Raw genomic sequence first — 23,081 nt, 5'->3', positions numbered from 1 at the left:
AAGTCCTACCTGGAGATGCTGGGGATTGAACCTGGGACCTTCTGCATGCAAAACAAATGCTGTACCATTAAGTTATTGCCCTTCTCCAGTTCAAGTTCTGCTGTTGCCAGCCTAGACCTGACATAGCAAAATACCCCCCCAACTATCCTCACCCTCCACACTGACCAGCAGCAGTCAGCAGGGCTTCTGATGTGGTGGGGCTCTACCACTCCAATCATCCCAGGCTGGGTTAAGATTGCCTTGCCAGGTTTTGTTTCTGATACAGTTGACTAGCATGGCTAGCCCTGTGGAATAAAAAAAACAACTAGCAAAATTATTCAAGTACAGAAAGACTTTTCATTTTATCCTTTTACAATCACCTAAGGTGCATCATAGGGAATTCTGAAAACTTTGCTTCTGAGATAGATTTATTGTTTGTTCTGTTACAAAAGCAAATATGTTGTCATCATACAGTATTATTTGAATTGCTCTTACTAAAAAGCATAAGCCCAAAGCAAGAAGAAAAACAACCCCAGCAAATACCTTATTAACAACTTGAGATGGTTAAAAAAACCCCAACTGTTATTTTTATTAAATTGTTTTGAAAATGGGTTTCAGATTTGAAACAAATTATGGCTGGTACCCAACAAAGTCATACACGAGCATATACTTAATTGATTTCAATGGGGCTACTCTAAGCATGACTTAGTTGGGCACCACCCTATGTTTACAAATGTAGGGACTGCAACTTAAATCCTAAATAGATTATAGTTCTTTCATTTTTATTGTTTTTGACATTTGAGAAAGAAAGAAAAACCTCATTAATAGTGGTGTCTTGACTAGTCATACACAGGACACACCCAATGAAATCAACTGATGCAAATTCGTCATGACTAACAAGGCCATTTATTTCAATGGGTTTCCTCTGAGTATGATTTAGTTGGATATCACTTTGTTTAAAACTGGAAGACGGTATTCAAACATCTGTAAATTACTGATTGCAAGGTACTGAAAGAGTACATACTGAAAGGGTTCAGTTTTGTCCCCCATGTTATTTAACATCTACATGAAACCGCTGGGAGAGGTTGTCCGGGGTTTTGGGGTTCGGTGCCATCAGTATGCCAATGACACTCAACTCTATTTCTCTTTTCCACCTGAAGCCAAGGAAGCCATACAGGTCCTAAATCAGTGTCTGGCATCAGTGATGGACTGGATGAGGGCAAACAAGTTGAGATTAAATCCTGATAAAACAGAGGTACTCCTGGTCAGTCGGAGGGCAGATCAGGTAATAGGGATTCAACTGGTGCTGGATGGGGTTGCACTCCCCCTGAAGTCTCAGGTTCGCAGTTTGGGTGTACTCTTGGACTCAGCTTTGAATTTGGAGGCCCAGATTACTGCTGTATCCAGGAGCGCCTTTGCCCAATTAAAACTGGTGCGCCAGCTGCGCCCGTTCCTGGAGCTGCCTGATCTGACTAGGGTGATGCATGCCTTGGTTACATCTCGCTTAGACTACTGTAACGCACTCTACGTGGGGCTGCCTTTGAAGACTGTTCGGAAACTTAAATTGGTACAAAGAGCTGCAGCCAGAGTGCTAACCGGAGCTGGTTACAGGGACCATACAACTCCCCTGTTACAACAGCTCCACTGGCTGCCAATTTGTTTCCAGTCACAATTCAAAGTGCTGATTTTGACCTACAAAGCCCTATACGGCTCAGGTCCAGGCTATTTGACAGATCGTATCTCCCTACATGAACCTGTCCGGGATTTGAGATCTTCAGGTGAGGCCCTTCTTGTGCTCCCCACACCTTCGCAAGTACATATGACGCGGACACGAGATAGGGCCTTTTCGGTGGCCGCCCCTAGGCTATGGAACTCCCGAGTGAGGTGCGATTAGCTCCCTCCTTGCCGTCTTTCCGGCGACAAGTAAAGACTGTTTTATTTCAACGGGCATTTGGGATAGAGAACGACCAAGATTAAATGTCATAGGATTGGTGACTACAGTATATGATTTTATTATTTTAAATTGTCCGGTTTTTAACGTATGTTTTATGGTTTTTAATTTTTCTCATAGTTTAATTCTATTTTAATTGTATATTTCTGTATGTTTTAATGGTGTTGTTTTTAGTTGTAAGCCGCTCTGAGTCCTATTGGAAAAAGGGCGGGGTAGAAATAAAGTTTATTATTATTATTATTATTATTACATACAAAAGTATATTTCAAAAAATCTTAGTGTTGGCATTTTAAGTTTGAACCTATGAAATATTTCCCATTTTTAAATTCATCTGAGTATTTCACAACTGAAATGGGTTTCCCATCAACATTTCATTACATCATGAAATTTAATCCTATTTCTATTATCAACCCTGAATAAATGCACATCAACATCACTAACATAAAATTAACTGTAAAATAATAAAACCAGAAGTGACTTTTTGACATGGAGAAATGATACAATAAACCTGACAATAAAATAACTCATAATACTTTCTTCCATCCCCAGAAAAACAGCCTGCTTTGGATTTACCACGATTACTTACATATTAAACAAAATCCTGGATGTTCAGAAGATTCATAATCACTTCAAATAGAGCAACATGAAATGAAGTTGTAGAATGAAATAAGAATTCGTCCCATATTATGTTCTAGTTGAACGGATGTCTTAATTGCAATGTTGACAATAAAACAGATACAGGCTTAGACTTCGGGTTGGTTCCCTTCCCCCCTTCACAATTTGGATATTTAAATGGTAGTTTATATATGAATATTATACTGAAATGGATTCAACTTCTGCTATGCTCTCCATTTACATATTCCTCATTTACAAGTGTGTGTGTGTGTGTGTGTGTGTGTGTGTGTGTGTGTGTGTGTGTGTGAGAGAGAGAGAGAGAGAGAGAGAGAGAGAGAGAGAGAGAGAGAGAGAGAGAGAGTTTCTTGAAGCATTAAATTATGCGTGACCTTTCCTCCCCACAGAATTATTCATAAAAATGCTTGTGTTCACAAAGATTGCATACAGAGATCCTACATTTTAATATAGTTAGAATTTTGCCAGAGTTATTGTTGTTGTTGTTATTGCCCTCTAGAACTTAAGATTCATTTAATGCAATCTGTCCTGTTTCATCACTCAGAATTTCTAGCTCAACAGCACAGATCCAGAGGAAAAACAGCGGGTCATATACAATACAAATGTGCAGTCTTGGGTCTTCACAACTGAAGAATCCTGGACTTCAGCAATGATTCTACTGGCATGGAGATCTTATCATCCTGTTATTGAGAGGCTGAAGAGGCCGCCAGTTATCAACCAAAGGACAATGAGGGTCATCTGCAGTGTTACTAGAAAGGCTACGAAGCTTTGCCATCTGCAGAGAAGTAAAATAAGTACATTGTCATAAGGACCAATCTAGTGTCTAAGCTAAAACTAAACTAATGAGATGTGTGAAGCACTGATGCAGATACTTGGAATGAAATTTCATCAGAAAGCTGCCAGAGTCATGCTGTTGGTGGGGGCTGGGGTGCCTGCAACCCAATGGAAGGACTGGTTGGTTCTTATTTCTTGCAGAGTATATCGAATCACTCCATCAAATCCTGTTGGCTCATTTGCTGGTAGCCCTCTCTCTAACACCATGATCTCTCACCATGCATTGTACAATGCCCATGAAATTTACTTTGCATTCATAGAATAATGCAATATACACATGTCTCTCCCTTCCTTCTTCTGTTGGTTCCCCAACTACCTATTTTAGATTCTATATTCCTTGAGCAGTCAGGAGGTAAGGCAGGTGCGCCATATGGTGAACTATTAGAACTGCACCTTGAAACATCTTCCTAGCAATGAAGTATTAGGGCACCTCCAGGCATCCTTTTTATTGCACATTCATGATGATTTGTACTAGTAGGACACTCACATGCGATGCCACTTTCAATACTGTTTGCCTCTGCAAAAGTTTTGGGGCCATCACACTGCTTCATTTCCAGTCAGTGCATATCCTATAATTTCCTACTGAAATCCTAGAACTTTTTATACTACAAATGTTCTGGTTTATTTTTGTCCCACTTTTGTTGCACTATAGCCCCTCCAGACAGCAGCAATGTGGAAGCATCACAGAACAAACTACAGTACAAAAAATCCATGACTAATGCACTATTATTGTGTCAAGAACATGTTGCAGAATACACCTGCAATAAAACACCAATCTGGAAGGGCCTTTAGAAAACTCTTGACTAGCCCTGCATACCTCAGCTGGCTGGCCATTGGGCCTTCTTGGATAGGAAGAGCTATATGCTCCTGTTTGAGTTGGAACCTTGGGTGAGCAACAAGGTCTTCCTGGCTCTTGTGCGTTTATGTGTACCCCTCCATCTCTGGCTTCCTGGCCTAACTTCTGGCTTGTGGTTCTTTCTGTCTTACCTCTGACCATTGCCTATAACTCAGCTTGGACAAGTAGTGACCTGTCTGTTTTGCCTATGTGACTCTGTAAGTCTCCAGAAACACTAATATCAGTTACAACAATAGTAGTAATTTAAAAATTTTAAAAAGCAAGATCTGCTTGTTATAAAAATTGTAACAATATGCAACTGTACCACAAACTTTGACCTAGTAATTGCCATATAAGATTCTCATTTGCTGCTACGGCTAGACAGGCTTTTTAAATAGGGATTTTTAAAGCTTAAAAAAATAATCCAAGTTTAAAAAATCTTTTTAGCTGCCATGGCAAACCATGGTGGTGACACAGGCATTGGTCTGGCCACCTTGCCCAAAATTGTGTGTGTTTGCTAACGTCTTCAGGTCAGATCCAAATAAATAATGTACACAGCCCAGCATTCTGTGTACATTGCAAAGAAATAAACAGGTATATTTGGCCAGTTCTGAGGTTGGTTCAAGTCCTAAAAAATTTGAAGTGTCCTCTACTGGTCGAACATAAGTTATGTGGGTATCTGGACTGTGTGTGTGACAGATCACATGCTTTGGGTTCATATATATTTGGGTATGAAATTCTCTGGATTGTAGCCTTCTTGGAAGTGTATTCTATTAAAGCCATTACATTACTTCTATGTAAAGGGCATAAGGCTGAGAGGCTTCTGTACAATTTCTCTTGTTGAACCAGGAAATCCTACCAAAATATATTTGCATTTTGCATTCCAAGGAAGTGTCTGACCAACAGAAAACTAGGAAAAAATAAGAATGGCAATGTGACTTAGATGTCCTGTATTCTTTTTGTTCTTGGCTACAGCTCATGGTTAGTGAGGAAAAAGCTTAAACTACATGCCAAACCTTGGCTTAGCCTCAGCTTGGCACAGGAGTAAAGAGGACTGAGGAGGAGCAAAATGGCAGCCTGCAGTCCTGGTAAGAGATAGTCTGGCTTACTGTGTTGTGCAAAGCAGGCCTTAGTTTGGAATCAATCCTCCTGTTCATTTATATTGTAAGACATTCTTTGAGATGCATCAGAAAATTGGTTTGATTCTCTGGCTGGCCGCTGGATGAATAAATGCAAAAACTGAGATGCTTTTCAGTCTTTGCTTGTAGTTCTGATTCTTCTGCTTTAGAAATGGCCCAGCATTTCTCATGCATGTTGTCAGCATTGAATCAGGCATGTAATTTCTTATTAAGAGAGCAAGGCCTTCAGCAAACTGTATGTGTACTTAGTTCACATGGAATTCATGTTTAAGAAACGTTTACCTGGTCCACACTGACAATCATTGGCTCTTTCAAAACAATCCAGGTAACACACTCTTCACAAGGAGGTGTAGTGAAGGACCCATTGTAGGTGAAGTAGCTCCGATTTTGAGGGAAAAGGATTGATGCATCAAAGTTTGGAAAAGGACCCTCTTTCCCCTTAAACAAATAAAAGAAATATCACAATTAAATCCAGTTGAAGATCAAGTTGAGATCATGGACAGGCTTAATTAACACTTCAGTCACCTTTGGCAGCCATTTTACACTAAAGTTTTCATACACACATACACACACTTTTCTTGTGATCACAGTTTTCTGCAGAAAATAGGGGGATGCAAAGCTAATCATATCCCCCTCCTCAATTCTAAATCTGGGAGGAAAAATATCCTTCCCTTTAATTATGCTAACACTCGGGGGGGGGTTGGTAAAAAAAATGAGGTGGCAGTACTCATCTCTTGATAAAAGTGCTGTGGGTGCCAGCACAAAATGGCTGCCAGTGGTGAGGCAGCATGGGGAGAGAGGTGATGGTACTCCATACTGGTGAGTATTGTCATAAAAACAGACCTGCTAATGTTTCTTTTCTCCCATTACTTTCTCCATGCTGGTCCCAGCTCCTGGAAAAGTTGCTGACTTTATGTCCCGCCTTAAGATCTACTTTTCCAGTAAATCCTTCTGCTACTTGCATTTTAACTGCCACCTGCCTCTCCTGTAAGTCATTCCTGTTACTAGTTTGACAATCTCCCTCCTTGTTTCCATGGCAGCTCCAGACTGCTGCTATTTTGCAAATAGTATTGTTATGAGTATGGGGTTGGAATGGATGATCCCTGTGGGTCCCCTTTCCAACCTCTGATTTGGAATCCTGTGCCTTGGAATGAGGAACTCGCTCTGCCGGTCAGATGAGTCTTTTGTTAAGCTAATAGAATAGCCAGATAGAATAATGGGTCTATCAGTTGCCCAGCAACTGGTGAATGGGCCAGGAAGACCCTTTTGTCATTGAAACTCTTCAGGACAGCTTCCCCCCCTCCTGGCAGCTAGCAGAAGTTTGTGCTTTGAGTGTTTTGGGGGAGTGTCTGAGAATGCCTGGGAACTGGAGGCAGGCAGAGAGGCTGGTTCTCTGCATCATGGCTATAGGATGCCTCCTGTAATACTGATGGGAAAGCTGGATATTGGACTGCTGATGCCTTGAATCCCTCCATCCTAACCTCAGGTTGGAATGTGTGTAAATAAACAAACCATATTTCATAAAGACACCACAGTCTCCGCTGACCTTCCCAAAGGAAACCAAACCCTGGATGAATGCAGGGACCCCTGAAATCTCACAGCTCGGAGATTGGGGAGGCACACAACAGTATTTAATTGTGTACTGGTAAGTTACCTTTGTCTTAATAGTATCTATTTCTTCAAGAATTCTTTTCATCTCTGGCTTGGGAGTTTTTCCCACCTATCACAGAGAAAGCACAAGATGCATAGCCAACTTATAAATCATACCGCCAACTTATAAATCATGACAATTTACAGAATTAAACTTTAACTACCCCATCTGTCAGTTTAATTCTGAGAACATCTTGTACAGGAAAAACAACAAAAATAATGCCTGTTTTGTTTAAAAACAACAGACAATAACATTTGGAATAAAGTATTTGCCTGATTGTTCATTTTACTTGGTTTGGTGTCATTTAATTATGAAGCAACTACTGATTTCAGTGGGTGTGCTACAGTTTCTGAAAGCATTTTGTACGTTCAGCTGTGATGCTGCTGAAAGAGAAAGTAATAGGACTTTGCTGAGGGCACAGATGGTACACAAAGACTTCTAAATTTTGCCTGGGCTACATCATCTGGTCTAACTTCCTACCGTCTAAGGTAGGTTAAGGGTAACCTGTACAGAATGCCCTTGAAAATTCCAAGGAAGGATACTGTATCATGTCTAGTGTTAAGCCATTTATAAGTCAGTTGTTACTTACGTTTATCCTGCTTTTCTATTGTCCAAAGTGGTAGTGAAATGCAAAAATAGTAAGTTCATCTCCAACAGGAATACTAAAATGGCATCTGCTATCCGTGTTTTTCATAAGTACTTGCAATAAAAATAATTAGTTTCGGGTTGTTGTTTTGTGTAAAAAAGAGCTGCCTGATTAATTAGAGCACTTCTAGTTCTTCAAAAGTCCTTCAAAAGTCGTTTTTCATCAATTGGTCAACCCAATTAAACAACTAGGACTGCAATTCTAAACTCACTGCATTCAGTCGAACTCTCTTCCAGGTAAACATGATTAGGATTTCCTTCATAACGGAAAGAAACTGTGAGTTTTTAACTCTTACAAGATAATAATCATTTTTTTAAAGTACAGTGGATAGGATTTCAAGGATTTGCTTGACAGATTTGGCAGTTTAATGAGTGTCTTAACTGTGTTTTCTTGGTGCAATAAACAGAAGTGTTGTGTAAGAGAAGCTCAGGAGAATGTTGCTCCAGGACTTTTTCAGAGCAGTAGCATTATCTGCCTGAGCATTAGGATCATTTAACAGCCCTTTTTTGCTCAGGCAAGGAAATCTAGTGATAATGTAGTCAAGTTTGTTTGCAAACGAGTAGCATAGTAGAAGTCAAAGAATGAGAAACATAATTAAACAGAGGCAGAATATTTCTTTCCTTTTCTTTTATGGGGTGAACAGTTTAAATGATAAGATTTCTTTTCAAGATTATTTGCATTTCAGCTGTGTGAAGGTCTTTTGTTAAAGCTCAATGTGTTTTATTTCAGGTTGAACCCATGCAGTGGCCCTACTCCCAGGAAGTTCAGTGGTCCTACTCCCAGGAAACTGTGCAAAGGATTGCAGTTATGATCCGTACTGCTGCTTTCTGGGTCAATATAACTTTCTGCAGTTTTGGACTTTCCTTGAGGGTATGACTATGGACTCTCCTGTCACTTTTTATACCACAAAAGTTTTGGTTTATTTTTATTCCACTTTAGTTACACTATAGCCATCCAGACAATAGTAATGAGGTAGCATCGCAGAACAAATTAAAGCATGGCTATGGGGGCTGTGATGATGAGCTGCAGGACACCACTGGTAGTAAGGTTAGGCAGTCCTGATCTAGTATCTTTAAGCACATTAACGGAGCACAGGATAGTGTCAGTATCTGACACTGTGATGATGAGCTGCAGGACACCACTGGTAGTAAGGTTAGGCAGTCCTGATCTAGTATAATCACACTTTAAGCACATTAACGGAGCACAGGATAGTGTCAGGACCTGATTTCACAAACAGGCAGAAAGGTAGCCAGGTAATATAATACATGCATGGAAAGATGGAACTTACTTGCAGAAGAATGGCCAAAATAGCCACACCATCAGTTTTCTTCAAAGCTTCTGCATAATTGCTATACTTATTACACCAGTGAACCATGTGAATCTGAAAAAAAGAGTATGAAATAGAAGAAACTGGCAAAGTTACTTGAGAAGGATTAGATAATATAATATACATTGTTTGTTTATGCATCAACAATACATTGAAAATCTATACATTTTTATCTTAAAGAGCCTCTCGAACTGAAAAATGGGAAGATGTTTTCCCCAGTCTCTCAATAAATATGTAAATTTGGGAAAGGAGGGAAGGGGAGGGATAGGGTGGTGTAGGATGGACAAGTAGTGGGGGAATATGGGATGGTTTGATGTTTAATGTTTGGGTCATTGTTATGTAAAAATATAGATTAAAAAATTGATGCATCATAACTGTATTTTCAGGATAAAATACGAAAAAAGGGAACAAGACTCCAAGGATGAGATCCAACGTCATGCTGGTAGACACAATGGGACTTCCCCTTCCTCTCCTCCCACCTGCAGCCCCAATCTGCTTTGGAGTGATCCCCAACCCTCTGTAGCAGATTTTGGGGCGCATGGGGAGCTGCAGGGGGAGAAAAGGAAAGGGAATTCTCATTTGCGTGAGTGGAATTCTGCTGCAGAATGGACTGGCACCATTTGATGTCACATCTAATTAACTGTGCTTACACCATTATGCTTGCATGTGTTAAGAACATAAGAAGAGCCTGCTGGATCAGGCCAGTGGCCCATCTAGTCCAGCATCCTGTTCTCACAGTGGCCAACCAGGTGCCTGGGGGAATCTTTAATCATTAAAGATTATCAGGATCCTTTTAAATTATGCATTCCCCTCATCTCCATGGTTGGCAGAGACAAAGAAATGCGGAATTCTGCATTGGAATCTAGATAGTTTTCTAGATCTCTGTGCCTACTCATCAGGGGTTGAATTCAGGGTAGGCCCATGTGGGCCTGGTATAAATAGTACTACTTATACTAATGCTAATACTAATGTTTCAGTATATAACATTTTGTTTGTGTTAGATCAGCGATTCCCAACGTAGGCAGTAGCGCCCCCCTGGGGGGCGTTACAGCCTTTCAGGGGGGTGTTGGCATGACTACAAACTTTAGGGGGGCGTTTGGGTTCATTAGGGGGGTGTTGACATTTGGCGGTCTGATGCGACAGTTGAAGCATTTAAGTTTAATTTTATTTAATACACAAATAATTAATTTTTAAACTGTTTTGTCCCCAGTTAGAATGTATTTAATAGTCTCAATTCATGGAAATAACACTATAAATAGTGTGTGCTCTTTAGTAAAGAAATTCTGAATAGCGGCCAGTGTCATATCAAGGAATGGGGATATTAGCCACGCCCCAGCACTAGGTAATGTTCCAACGCTGTCTTGAGGGATGTTGGAACCAATCACTAGTGTTTGATAAGCTGGGTGTATTGCTGGAGGGCACATTCTTCCAACGGATGAGTGCCGTGTGCAAATGGGTGATGCAGACAGTCAGTTATTCGCTGGTTTTCTTCAGGAATGGGACACACTCGCTACCCGTTGTTTCTGTGATGTTTAAATGAACTTGTTTAACGAAACAATGCTGGTAAACTGAATGAGTTTGTTGTTAAGTAACACAGTGTATTCTATTGGTTCATACTGTGTGGACTTAGTTAGGATTTAGTGCAGTGAATCGCATACTAGTGAAGAATCGAAACTGTTTGGATATTGTTAGTCGTGGTGACTTAAGACTATTACTATCCAAGTATACTCCAGATATTGTGAAGTTAGCCAAAACTCATCAAGCTCAAGGATCACACTAGTATTTTATAATAAATCTCATTTTATTTACTTTTCTATAACTATGTATGTATATTAATAAATCATACTAAGAATTCAATGTGTAATCTAAGTGCAATAAAAAGGCATAATAAAAACGATCAGTAATAATCATTGAAAATACCTTTTATGCATTACTCATATTTTAAGGGAAGAATAGGAAGCACTGGCATATACTTAATCTGAGGGGGGTGTTGGGCACAAAAAGATTTTGCAAAGGGGCGTTGGGTCAAAAAAGGTTGGGTAATGCTGTGTTAGATTAACAGAAAAATAGAAATTAACTTCCTTTTTTTAAAGTATGTGTTTCACATACATGCACACACACATTTCAACAGACCACAGCAGGCTGCAGAACATCTCAGATTTGCTGTTGTATGTTTACCTCTTGCCTCTTGGCCTGAGTGCTTAATGCTGAATTATGGCCTCGAAGGCTGTGGCCACACATCATCTGTGGGCACTTGCCTTCTTCATGGATTATAATTCCACCCCCTGCCTCTCATTCTCCTACTTCTATAGGTTTCCTAGGAGGGCAGGCAAGCTTCAAACATTTTAAAAGCCCCCATTTAAATTTCCCAAATTTTGTCCTGCACCCTTGCATAGATCTGAGGTTTGTTTCATATCTTGAATGACCTACTTGCAGGCAGCAGAATTATGTCATCTGCTCACCCACACAAAAAAACTGTAGCAATTTATACTAAAATAAATTAACAAGGCATCCCCAGAAGACAAAAAAGGGATTGGTTTAACAGGGGCAGTACCAGAAAGTACCAGGATTGTCCCTGATAAATAGGAACAGTTGGAGCATATGTTGTCCCCAAACAAACCACACAATAGACACCCTGATATTAAAAGCGTTTATGGGGAATCAGCAATAACCACAGCAATAAGTTGTAGGGCAATTGTTTATGTGCACTGAGTGGGATCTATTGGGTGGTGGGTGGGAGGGTCTGCCTTCAATTGAAACCCGCCATTAAATTATATTCCCAAGAAGCAGCCTGCTAGGATCTTGCCATCTCATAATAGGATTTGACATTAAGCACTTGCTTGCCAATAGTCTTAACATATTAAATCACAGTAACCTGCTTACAATATTTTTGGAAATAGCAGTGGGGCAGAGGGAGTGGAAATAATATGAAATAGCAAAAGAAGATTTGAGCCTGGTTGTCTATCTGAGTGTGTGTGAGGGATTTTACATTCTCTCCTTTACAAAGACTCACCTCTCCTGCCTGCCTTGTTAAATCCACAACATGCTCTGAGCCTTTGTCATCTGTAGAACCCCAGTGGATGTGAAGCTGACGCAGCCTGTAAATTCCCTGGAGTGGTCCTCCCCTTAGCACTGCAACAAATAGTCTAGATTAATGGAAGGCTTTTATGTGCCAAAACAAAAAAGTACAACCATGTACTTGAGGGCTTTTTATTTTTGTGGTCGATGAGCATCTCTTGCAAATATGGCTGATGTCAGAGAGGGTATCTCATCTTTCACTGCCTTTTGAAAGGAAGCATCACCAGGGTCACATTAGCAACTGGCATCCTGAGGCAGCTGCCAGGGTTCCAGCCGTACTGGCACGGCCTATCGCTGGCACCTGCCTTGTCCCCCCCCCTTTAATTTTTTCCCCAGCCCTGCACTTCAAACAGCAGTGGGTGACTGAGCCTAGCCACCATTTACTACAATGCCCTATAGCAAAGATCCACATCTGACCTACCAGACCACATTTGGCCCTTAAGACTGTTTCTGTCAAACCATGCCCATCTGTCCCACACCTGATATCATATGTAACATCCTATGTGCTCACACAGCCGGTTCCTGCAGAAATCCTCAGGTGCATGAGAGAGTTCCCCAGAAGGCATGATTGAATTCCCTGTGCAATCCTCTACTTCACTCTCTCAACTCACCAGCCAACTTTGGCAGGTGGGCAGGACCACCTAGATGTCCATCACTTGGGTGTCATTATGACATCAGATGATGGGCAGGTAGCTAGTCCCACCCACCCAACAAATTAGGCCTGTGAGATTGGAGAGAGATAAAGATTTGGCCCTCTGGTCCAAAAAGGTTATGCCACACTATTGTAGGCCTTGTGAAAAATTAAAATGGCACCTAGACCAGCATCTTTGAGCACTGCTGCAGCCACTACCTAATAAGCCCACCAGGGCCCACCGATGGACAAGCGGCTCCCTCAAACTTGGGACCATACCTGGTGTCCACAGTACTGTTACTACTGCTGCCCCTATTACTTTCTTATTAGAATTGTTAATGACAATTCAAGAAATAGTTGGCACTTTACTTTTTTTCTAACTTGCCTTTCCCCCCAAATACAGGATAAATAAAAGGTCAGATTCATAGCAACCATCTTTGATGTGGTTCTTTTCCACACATAAAGATTAACCATAAAATGTTTTAAAGCAGCCCAAAAGTATCAAACACCTGAGCAGAAGTTACCAACAGCATAATTCCATAGAGCCTCAGGGAAGATTGGGAAGTTATATATGCAAAGGGTATATAGTTTCATCTTAAATTCAAAGCCCATCTAAATGTTTAGAGTCAGGGTGTGGTATAGCTTCTTGGGATTATATCACTGATGAATGAATCAGAAATGCTCCTCCATGTTTTGTTTTAATCCCTACAAATGAAAAGCTAGCATAACAAGAAGATGGCTAGGTTACACTGGCACCCTTCTCCCAGTCATCCTAACTTTGCATTAACAGAAACATTTTGATATGGAAGAACAATTATGTGATCCCCATTTCCATTCTAAAGTGGTATAGTCCCAAGAGGGCTGTTTCATGTATTGCTGTTTTTAGTGTGCAAATTGGTCTTCGGGTTGGGTCTAAAAATGCTTGACCATGGTATTTTGCCAATTGTAAGGACTCTATTTGAGCACTTATTTATTTACTTATTTGTCAGTTTTTAAACTATCCTTCAAGGCACATTGTTCACACAATTCATAAAAAATACATAGTAAATCACATATTAAAACTACACTATAGAGCAGTAACAATAAAAACGCAGCAGTTGATTAAAGTGTATCAAAGTAAAAATGTGTTCAAAGCTCTCTTCAGAATCAGCACTGATGGAGCTGCACATATTTCCTTGAGGAAGGAATTCCACAAACATTGGGTCACCACTGAGGCATGTGGCTTACCAATAGCCCTGTAGTTGATGATTAAAAACGGGCAAACAGGGGTCTAGTCATCTGGGGCTGAGGGGGGAGGGGTTGTAGACCTGTTACTTTTTTGATAGCAGGGTCTCAGCCAGGTCCCTGTGTATGAGCCAATCAGAATGAAAAGGAGCATGTTAGTCACTGAGAAGAGTCCTTGTCCTTTAGTGCTGATTGACAGGAGGTGAGTCAGTCACTGAGAACTCTTCTCTATAGCTAACACACAACCTCCCCTTTCATGCTGCTTGGCACCTAGGGACGACTGCTGTACTGAAGTGTGGACTTGTGAGATGACAGAGAAAGCAAGGGAAACAAGGGAAAGTAGAAAAGGGGCATAGCTGTGAGGGGGGGTGTTGTAGCCTGTGAAGGAATCCTGCACTTCTGAATTTGCCACAACACTACCGCAGGCAATGTAGAATGTTTTTTATTGTTTTTAGAATGCTTTTCTTTCTTGCTAAAGTTTCTCCCCCCCCCCCTATGTTTGCTGCCCTAAGTTCCTTCGGGAGGAAGAGAGAGATGTAAATGGAATAAATAAATAAAAATAATTATAATCTTTTTTGAGAACATAATAGCTCACACTTGTCAGTTGTGAGTTAATTACATGCCAGTCTGTGGGTATCATGTGCGGCTCGGCCTTTGCCTAAAATTCACACCCCTTTCCATCTATAAGTAGAGCCCTGACTTCTAACTTAATGAAGAACCAGATATAATGGCAAGGAAGGCACCTGTGAAACATTTAACATCACAGGAAAGGCATCTGAAGTTACTTCTTTTTTAAGACCTTAAGTACAAAGCATACAACATCACAACACTGTAGCTATTGAAGACTACTCCTTTCTCTAACCACATGCAAATGTTTAATTTATAATGCCAGTGTCCCCCCCTTTAAAAAAAGTTAAATAAATAAGGAGGGAAAGTGGTGTCTGTATTTATTTCCTTCCTGACATCCCCATCTATCAGGAATTGCTGTGAAGAATCTTGTACTTCCAACACAAGGGGAAGGGAGGTGTGGTGTGACAAAGAGTGACCCAGGGCTACGTGTGGGCTCTTCACCATGAGAGAAGATGTTTTTGTAAAGTATTCCCTGTGTAGATCAAACAGTTTCAGTCACACCAGGGAAACCTGAAAAAAATGGAGGTAGAAATTAGAACTGGCCTCTCTAAAATCACCACCCTATTTGTGAGCAAAGAAATTAGGGAAACCACTTTATCAAATATCTCCAGGGGGACTAGAATTCTCCAATACTTTTGGAATGGGCTCATTCCCCCCCCACACACACACTTTTTTGTCTTGCTGTGTTGACATCTTGGCCACAATTTTGCAGATTGCACAGTGTGCCAGACCTAACATCATACCAGGGAATTGTGGGAGAAAATGGCAGCTGCCACAAACATATGGTGGAGAATATTTAGATAAAATTCTGCAATGTGGCCTTCTTTTTCTAACCTAGGGGGTTGTGAGAAAAAAAAGGTTTCTCTCAGAAATGTCTCCTGAAAAAATTCAGCTCCGCTCTAGTTGAAAACAATTGGGCCATATGGGGGAGCCATTTTACACAAAGAGCTTCCCACACAGTCAGGAATCTGCCCAGTAAAGTAACTGATACAGACCAGAATTTCTTTTTAACATATATATTCCTTATTTTCATCTTTATACATTATCAAACTTCCATCAGTAGTAAATTATATTTTGCACCTCTAGGTTACAGGACCACAGATCAAAAGTCCAGGGAGAGAATGACAGCCATTTTTGCAGGCTTGCTTAAAATTCCAATTTCTGTGTAGTTTTTGATACCTCATCCGCCAATTGCCTCTGCTGCTCATGCAGTTGGCAAAAAAGGAAGGAAGATAACAGATGTAGAACTGCAGCTTTGTTTTTTGTTTTTTATAAGACAGCTTCTTTGTCTAAAGCACTGTGGAGAAAGAGAGGCCCTCCTTCATATTGCCTATTTTATGATAAAATAAATTCATAATCTAGACCTCTGCAAAAGGCCCATAGAGATAGTCCACACCAAACACAGAAAATACAAATTTCAGACCTCTCCAGTGACATTCTGGGCATTCTCCAATGCACAACTGGATATTCTAACTTAATGACATGGAGATTCATGACTGAATATCCCACTTAAAAAAAAAAGTTTAATAGCAGCGCTCAAAATGGCTCAGTGACTTGGGGAATGGAGGAGTTAACACTTTCCTCTTATTGTTTTTACAATAAACCTCACATCCCACGACCCACCCACATGCCTGATATCCCACATAGAATCTGTATTTGGGGCAAAGAGTTTGGGGGATAAATACTCCATCAGGAAAACAGTTCAGAAGGAAGGGGCTTAGTCCTCTTCCCCAGCACTGCAGATCTGATCAAATTTCAAGCCTCTCATAGTTATTCAACTTAAAAATAACAACAACCCACAATGGGATCACAGTTCTTCCAGTGGCACATCCCTGGTTGTGCATGAAGGGCTGAGACACAACAACAGAAAGGCAGCAGTCACTGAATAAAAGTGGATGCAGCTAATAGTTGTTTTATTGTATTTCACATATGAAAGCTAATACTATTTTTTCTACTATGATTTAGGTCAGCCTTTCCCAACCAGTGTGCCTCCAGATGTTGTTGGACCACAACTCCCATCAGCCTCAGGCAGCATTGCCAATGGTTACGAAAGATGGGAGTTGTGGTCCAACAATATCTGGAGGCACACTGGTTGGGAAAGGCTGATTTAGGTTGACAAGGATTCAGATATGCAGTTGATGACATATAGAAAAAAACATGCTCAGATCTGGCTGACAGTAATCAGATCTGGGCCCTGATGCAATTATCCCTGGCTTCTGGCAGCCATATGAAATTTTACATCATATGGCTAAAAGTTTGCCAATATTTTCACTTGAAAAGAAAAGAGGAATTACTTCTAAGTCATATGAAACACACAAAAAATCAACATTTTAATGTAACATGTCTTTTGGATTTTATATGCAATCTCTATGTCTGTATTTCAAAATAAAACTACTCCTGAACACATATGCTCCAAAACTGAATCCTTTATTGCAGTCATCTCCAACCTGAAGTCCTCCAGATGTTTGGACTACAACTACCATCAGCCCCAGCCCACATGCTCCAAAACATCTGGAGGGCACCAGGTTAGGAAAAGTTGCTTTTATTGCTACATGGTGCTAGCTTAGTTATATGAGCTTGACAATTTGTTTGGCAAAGTACACTTTCAGCCCTCAGATCAGTGTCTAGACTGTCCAGAGCAGCCTTTCCCAACCTTTGGGTCCCCAGATGTTGCTGGACTACAACTCCCGTCAGCCCCAGCCAGCATGGCCAATGGTCAGGAATTATGGGAACTGTAGAGTAGCAACATCTGGGGACCCAAAGGTTGGGAAAGGCTGGCTAGAGTATGGCCACTGAGACTAAATAAGTTAACCATCCACGTGCTGAATATTATAAAATAATAAGGTTTAGAAATTTTCTCTAGAATATTAAGCTGGAGACAATAATTTTTAGCAGAGCCAAAGCTGGTATTTATTTATTGTTACATTTATATCACTCCTATCCTCAAGGTAGCGTGCATTGTTCTCTTTTCTCTCCATTTTATCCTCACAACAACCCTGTGAGGTAAGTTAGGCTGAGAGGCCCTAGGTCACCCAGTAAGCTTCATTGCTGAGTGGGGATTTGAACCCTGGTCTTGCAGGTCCTAGTCCAACACTCTAACTACTACACCACATTGGTTCTCAGTGTTCTGTCATACAATGGTATGACAGAAGGAGGGGTTCAGATGACACAACCATGCACTGAAAGGAAGTGTGAGAGGATTGCAAAGTCACGTGAGCTAGCCGAGCTCCCACCACAAGGTGTTGGCTAGACTGCCCACCAACATGGACAGCATTTGCACATTTGGCGGGCATGTGAAGGAGGTCACATGCACAGAGCCCCTTGGCAAACTAGCTGAATGTTGCTGCCCAAGGCAGAGGTGAGGCAAACTCACATGGCGCTGTGGTCTCCCTCACACATTCTTTCAATGCATGGGATGTCTGAACCTCTCTAGAACGTCATCACTCAGAGTGTGTACACTTTAAATTCTTGTTTCCTGCTCTTGTCTCTGGTAAAAACTGGGAGTGCTGACTCTTGAAGTACTACAGCAACTTGCAAATCTTTTTGACCAGAGATCATAGTAAAAACAAAGTAAAAAGCATACATACCATGAGCAGCAATGTCTCTATCATACCACCTTCAGCTCTCTGAAAAAGCTGTTTGTCTTTCTCCAGTCACATTCCACCCAGTTTGAAATCCCATCCCTAATTCTGACCATCCCCCTTTGTTTAAGAACAAGGGAGGGGGTAATGGAAAGAGTTTCCTAAAAAGTATCAAATGCTCATGTAGCAACCATTCTGCAGGGGCAAATTCATATACACATTTGTTAGATTTTCCTTATGACATTGTCTCACTGAAGAAGAACCCTCAAAAGTTCACTACCATAAGATTTTAGGTATGGCCACCAACTTGGACAGCTTTAAAATGGGATAGTTTTATTTATTTATGAAATTTATTGGTCGCTTTTTTCATAAAAACGAACCCAAAGCAATGTAAAATAAAAAGATTAAAACCAATGTAAAACTAACACAAATAAAAAGTCTTAAAAAAACACAATACATGGATAAGACAGAGGAAAACCACCCCTAAAAGAGGCTACAACATCAAAAGCCATCCAAAAACTCTCCCCAAAATTAAGAGCCGAATGCCTGGGAGAAGAGGAATGTTTTTGCCTGATACCTAAAGATAGATAATGACAGCACAAGGGATGCCTCTCTGGGCAGAGCATTCCATAAGAGGTTGGCCACCACTAAGAAGACCCATGGAGGATAAAGCTATCAAGGGCTATATAGTCATGATGAGTATATAATATGTCAAGTATCAGAGGCAGTATTTTCTGGGGAGCACATGCACTCCTTGCAAGTTTCCCACAGGTTGGCCATGGTGGGATCAAAATGCTGGACTAGGTAGGCATTTGGTCAGACCCAACAAGATTTTTCTTAGGTTCTTCAACAAACTTTCCCCATTAGGGCATTTGTGTTTTTACCATACAACCGATTTGTGTGTGTGGACTGATCTGTTGATTATACTGTACATTTCTAGTGTGAATTCAAGCATATGACAGCATATTTATGTCAGCTAAAAGCAAAAAAACCCCGGCAATTGGCAGCTTGCAATCTCCAGTAAAATCAATAAAAGGTTGTTATCCCCAGAAAGTCTATTCCACCTAGCAGGTTGCAAGTGAAAGGACAATTGATTTTTCCACAAGACAGATGCCATTGGGAGCCAGGTAAAAACAAAATCTATCAGGCAAGCAATGTTAGTCCTGTTTATATATATATATCGGGAGACCAAGTTTTATTGACGCAAAGGTTTGAAAAGCTTCACCTGTTCCCGGATTTACAGTGACAGATTATACTCCACAAGTGCAAATATTGAGACCAACTCTTCTCCAAGATACAAAATTGTGGCTTTGCTGTGTTGTTTTAGTATAAAAACAATGTAACAGTATAACACAGTTGGTCATGTCAATAATGATGCATTAACAGGTCCAGAAATAAATAAACATTTGGTTGGCAGACTGTTTTGGCATGTTCTTTGTCATTATGGTCAATAAAGTCAGCTATGTATGTTTGACAATGTGTAATTACATGGCTTGCATTTCCAACAAGGAAATTTTCCATCTAAAGCAATGCTACTTTTTCATAAGTGGAAAACAACTGTCAACAGCAGTGAGGCCTTTATTGTATGAGAGTCTGGCATGTAGACCTCATAGCATCTACAAAAAGTGCAGAGGTGTTGGGAAACATCCTGACATGGTGCTCTGCAAGTGGACCTCATAATTGAACTGCAGTGCCCCTGGCCCACTGTTGTAACCCCAGGCCTCCTGAGATACTAAACTTGTCTTTATATGCAGCTAAATAGGGAAAGGAACCCATGTCACCAGAGGCAGAAAGTTGATAACCCAATATACTATGGCAATCCCGGAAGGCTTCATTTGAACAACATTCAAATTCTTTGACCTCCAGCGATAGCATGGAATTTCAAAGTTAATACTAACACAGATCTTAAATTCTTTTATGCTGGAGCACTGGAATTCATGTCAATGATTGATACCCTATGTGCTGAAATGCCCAAGGATAAAAGCTGTATTAAGCACAGAGTGAAAGGCTTAACTTTGACTTTTCTTTCTTTAGTTGGTATGGGAATGCCTGCACAAACCTCCGTCTCTCAGCTCCAGCTGTGTCTTCTCATTCTGATTGGTCTACAGATGCACCCATACAAAAATAAATCACCACCAACAAAATGCAGTTATGTAAGGATCTCAAAGACCCATATAAAGAGTAACAACACTAAGATATGACGAGAGAGAAAAAGCACGAGGCCTGGTTCCATGTTGAAATTGATAGCAGAATAGGGTTGCCAGGTCAGAAGCATCCCAAACCCTGAGATTTCAGGGGCAGACCCAGGGGCGTCACTACCGGGGTGCGGGGGGTGCAGATCGCACCCAGGTGACACCATGAGGGGGTGACACCCAGAGCTGCACCCCCCTGCACTCCCGCTAGTGACACTGCTGCCCCCCGGCACCCGGTCCGGTGCGCAACAAAAGCAGGCGCCTGCTCGCTGGCAGTGAAGCCTGTACGGGCCTTCCACCGTCAGCGTGGAGCACAGCAAGCGCGCACGCGACCAGCCACCCCTGTCCATGCCCCTGGGAGGTTGCGCGCCGGAGGTCCGCACCCCCCCCGCACTCCCGCTAGTGACACTGCTGGGCAGACCTGTCATGGGGGTGGGCCCTTGTGATCTCACTAATGAGGTTATCAAGCATGATACATTAAGCAACAACCACAGTTGCTTGGAGCATACCGCTCAAATAAAACATTTCTCTGATTGGACATTAAGAGAAATCTTAGCTAAACGACTGTTTCCAGGTCCAGCTGAAATGCCGAGATCACTCCTTCTCACCTGCTTAGAGAGCCTGGGTAAGGAACATTTAATCTAGCCTACTTGCTTCTGCCAAGAAAGGTTTAAGTCAGCCTTTCCCAACCAGTGTGCCTCCAGACGTTGTTGGACCACAATTCCCATCTTTCCTGACCATTGGCAATGCTAGCTGAGGCTGATGGGAGTTGTGGTCCAACAACATCTGGAGGCACATTGGTTGGGAAAGGCTGGTTTAGTGCTCTCAGGCCAGGCCAGTCACCAGAAGGCTATTGTAGGATGAAGGGAGCCTAGTGTTCTGGAGACATTAGATGTGAGCACTCAGAAGTAAAGATGGATGCCCCTGAAGGCTGCAATTCTAAACACACTTACTAAGGTACTAAGCCCCATAGAACCCAACAGGACTTACTTCTGAGTAGATATCTTTAGGATTGTGCTATTGGTAAGGCTTGACTAGGGATCCTCTGCAATGATATCCATATCAAAGTAGGGTTGGCAACCCCCTGCCTGGAATGCCCTGCCTGCCTTTTAATGTGGCTGCTCCAAACTTCTTTACAGACTTGACCCTTCACTGCAGAGAGAGGTTTGAGAAATGAGTAAGAGTTAAGAAGATTCTCTACTCTTTCCTGCCTACTCTGTGGGCTGCTATAAACTCACTTTGAGAGCCAACCCAATTCCAGTGACTAATAATTGATAGAGAGAAAACGCACATGGTTTGGTCTGCCTTCACAGGCAGTAGATTGGGAACAACAGCAATTGAAGCCATACTTTCCAGTATGTGAATTCTCTTTCACCTCTATTGGGCATGAAACAAACCATCATGCAAATAACAAGGTGCATCATCAGTGGGTTTAAGGAGGTTGAGCTGATCACATGGAACCAATGTTGTTGCTTCTATGGATGTAAGGCAGTAAGGTCAGAGGTAAATGAAATGCAAATAGAAAAAGGAAAAGGAAAGACAGTGACGATTTTCTAAATACCATACCCCCAACAACAAGACTCCTAGGAGTAAGACAGAAAACTCAGCCCACAATCACTCAAGGTTCCTAACCAAAACTAAAAGAATCCTGGCAGCCAGTCAGCCAATGTTACAGAAATCACCATGCAGCACAACCTGATCTGGGGGCTGAAGTTAGTGCAGAATGTTGTGTCATGATTGCTGACATGAGTGATACCCTATCAGCACATAATGCATCTGCTCTGAAATCTGCACTGGTTGCCAATTTGCTACCAGGCCAAGTTCAAGGTGTGCTTGCCATGTTATGGGTTCCACATAGTACTTGTTCTGCTCTTGCAAGAAATCAATCCTTTAGTATGGCAGTACATATGCTGTGGAACTCCCTACCTATTTAGGAAGACACCTGCATTGTACTCATTTTGGGACCTGATAAAAACATTTTTGCTTAGGCAAGCCTACCCAGGGATTTAGAAGCTATTATGTTTTTTATCTGCTTTTAACTCATTGTTCATTTTATTATTTTGAATGTTTTTAAATACCTGTCTTTAAGTTTTCTGGCAAATAATTATATTGTTGTAATTCCTTCTATAAACTGCTTTGAGGGGTTTTTTATAATAAATCTCATTTTATAATAAACCTCATATTTTTATAATAAAGCAGTATATAAATGTTGTAAATAAAATACATAAATAAATTTCAGAGTCACTGTGGCCCTTGGGTCTCTTTCCTCTTTTATACTGAGTCAGGCCATTTGGTACCATCTAGCTCAGTACTGATGACATGAACTAGCCTTGGCTCTCCGGGATTTCAGGCAATAGTCTCCTCCAGAGATTGGATTTTGGACCTTTGCATGCAAAGCATGTGCCCTACCACTGAACTACAGCCCTGTTTTAAACAGTATCTTTTAAAATTGTTCTTTTCAATTCACTAATGAATGTACAGTATGCTAGGGCAGATCCATATAATACACGTAAAGCACATTCAACATACATTTGAAGCACATGAATCCAACCACAGAATCCTGGGAACTGTAGTTTGTTAAGGGTGGCAGGAATTATAACTGTGAGGGGGAAAGTACACTTCCCAGGATCCTTTGAGGGAAGTCATGGACTTTAAATGTGAGTTGGATGTGCTTTAAATGTATTATGTGGATCTGCATTACTTCATAAACTTTGCTTGCATATAAATCATTTTAATTCAATTTTAAAATGGAA

The 23,081-nt window shown here is 41.1% G+C and overlaps 1 protein-coding gene across 1 annotated transcript in view; it reads right to left on the bottom strand.

Annotated features, from left to right (window-relative positions):
• Positions 1–313: 313 nt before the first annotated feature.
• The window catches only part of LOC133373133 (carbonic anhydrase 3-like), a 45,732-nt gene continuing 22,964 nt past the window's right edge, over positions 314–23,081 (bottom strand). The window contains exons 3-7 of the mRNA XM_061602445.1: positions 12,006–12,124; positions 8,954–9,046; positions 7,023–7,088; positions 5,651–5,806; positions 314–3,335 (exon numbers count right to left, since the gene is read on the bottom strand). Of these exons, the coding sequence (XP_061458429.1) occupies positions 3,216–3,335; positions 5,651–5,806; positions 7,023–7,088; positions 8,954–9,046; positions 12,006–12,124 (554 nt within the window). The 3' untranslated portion in view covers positions 314–3,215. The remainder of the gene's footprint in view (positions 3,336–5,650; positions 5,807–7,022; positions 7,089–8,953; positions 9,047–12,005; positions 12,125–23,081) is intronic.

Source organism: Rhineura floridana, chromosome 1, assembly GCF_030035675.1.
Source record: "Rhineura floridana isolate rRhiFlo1 chromosome 1, rRhiFlo1.hap2, whole genome shotgun sequence".
Classification (NCBI taxonomy): domain Eukaryota; kingdom Metazoa; phylum Chordata; class Lepidosauria; order Squamata; family Rhineuridae; genus Rhineura; species Rhineura floridana.
This window is presented reverse-complemented; position numbering and strand designations above follow the sequence as displayed.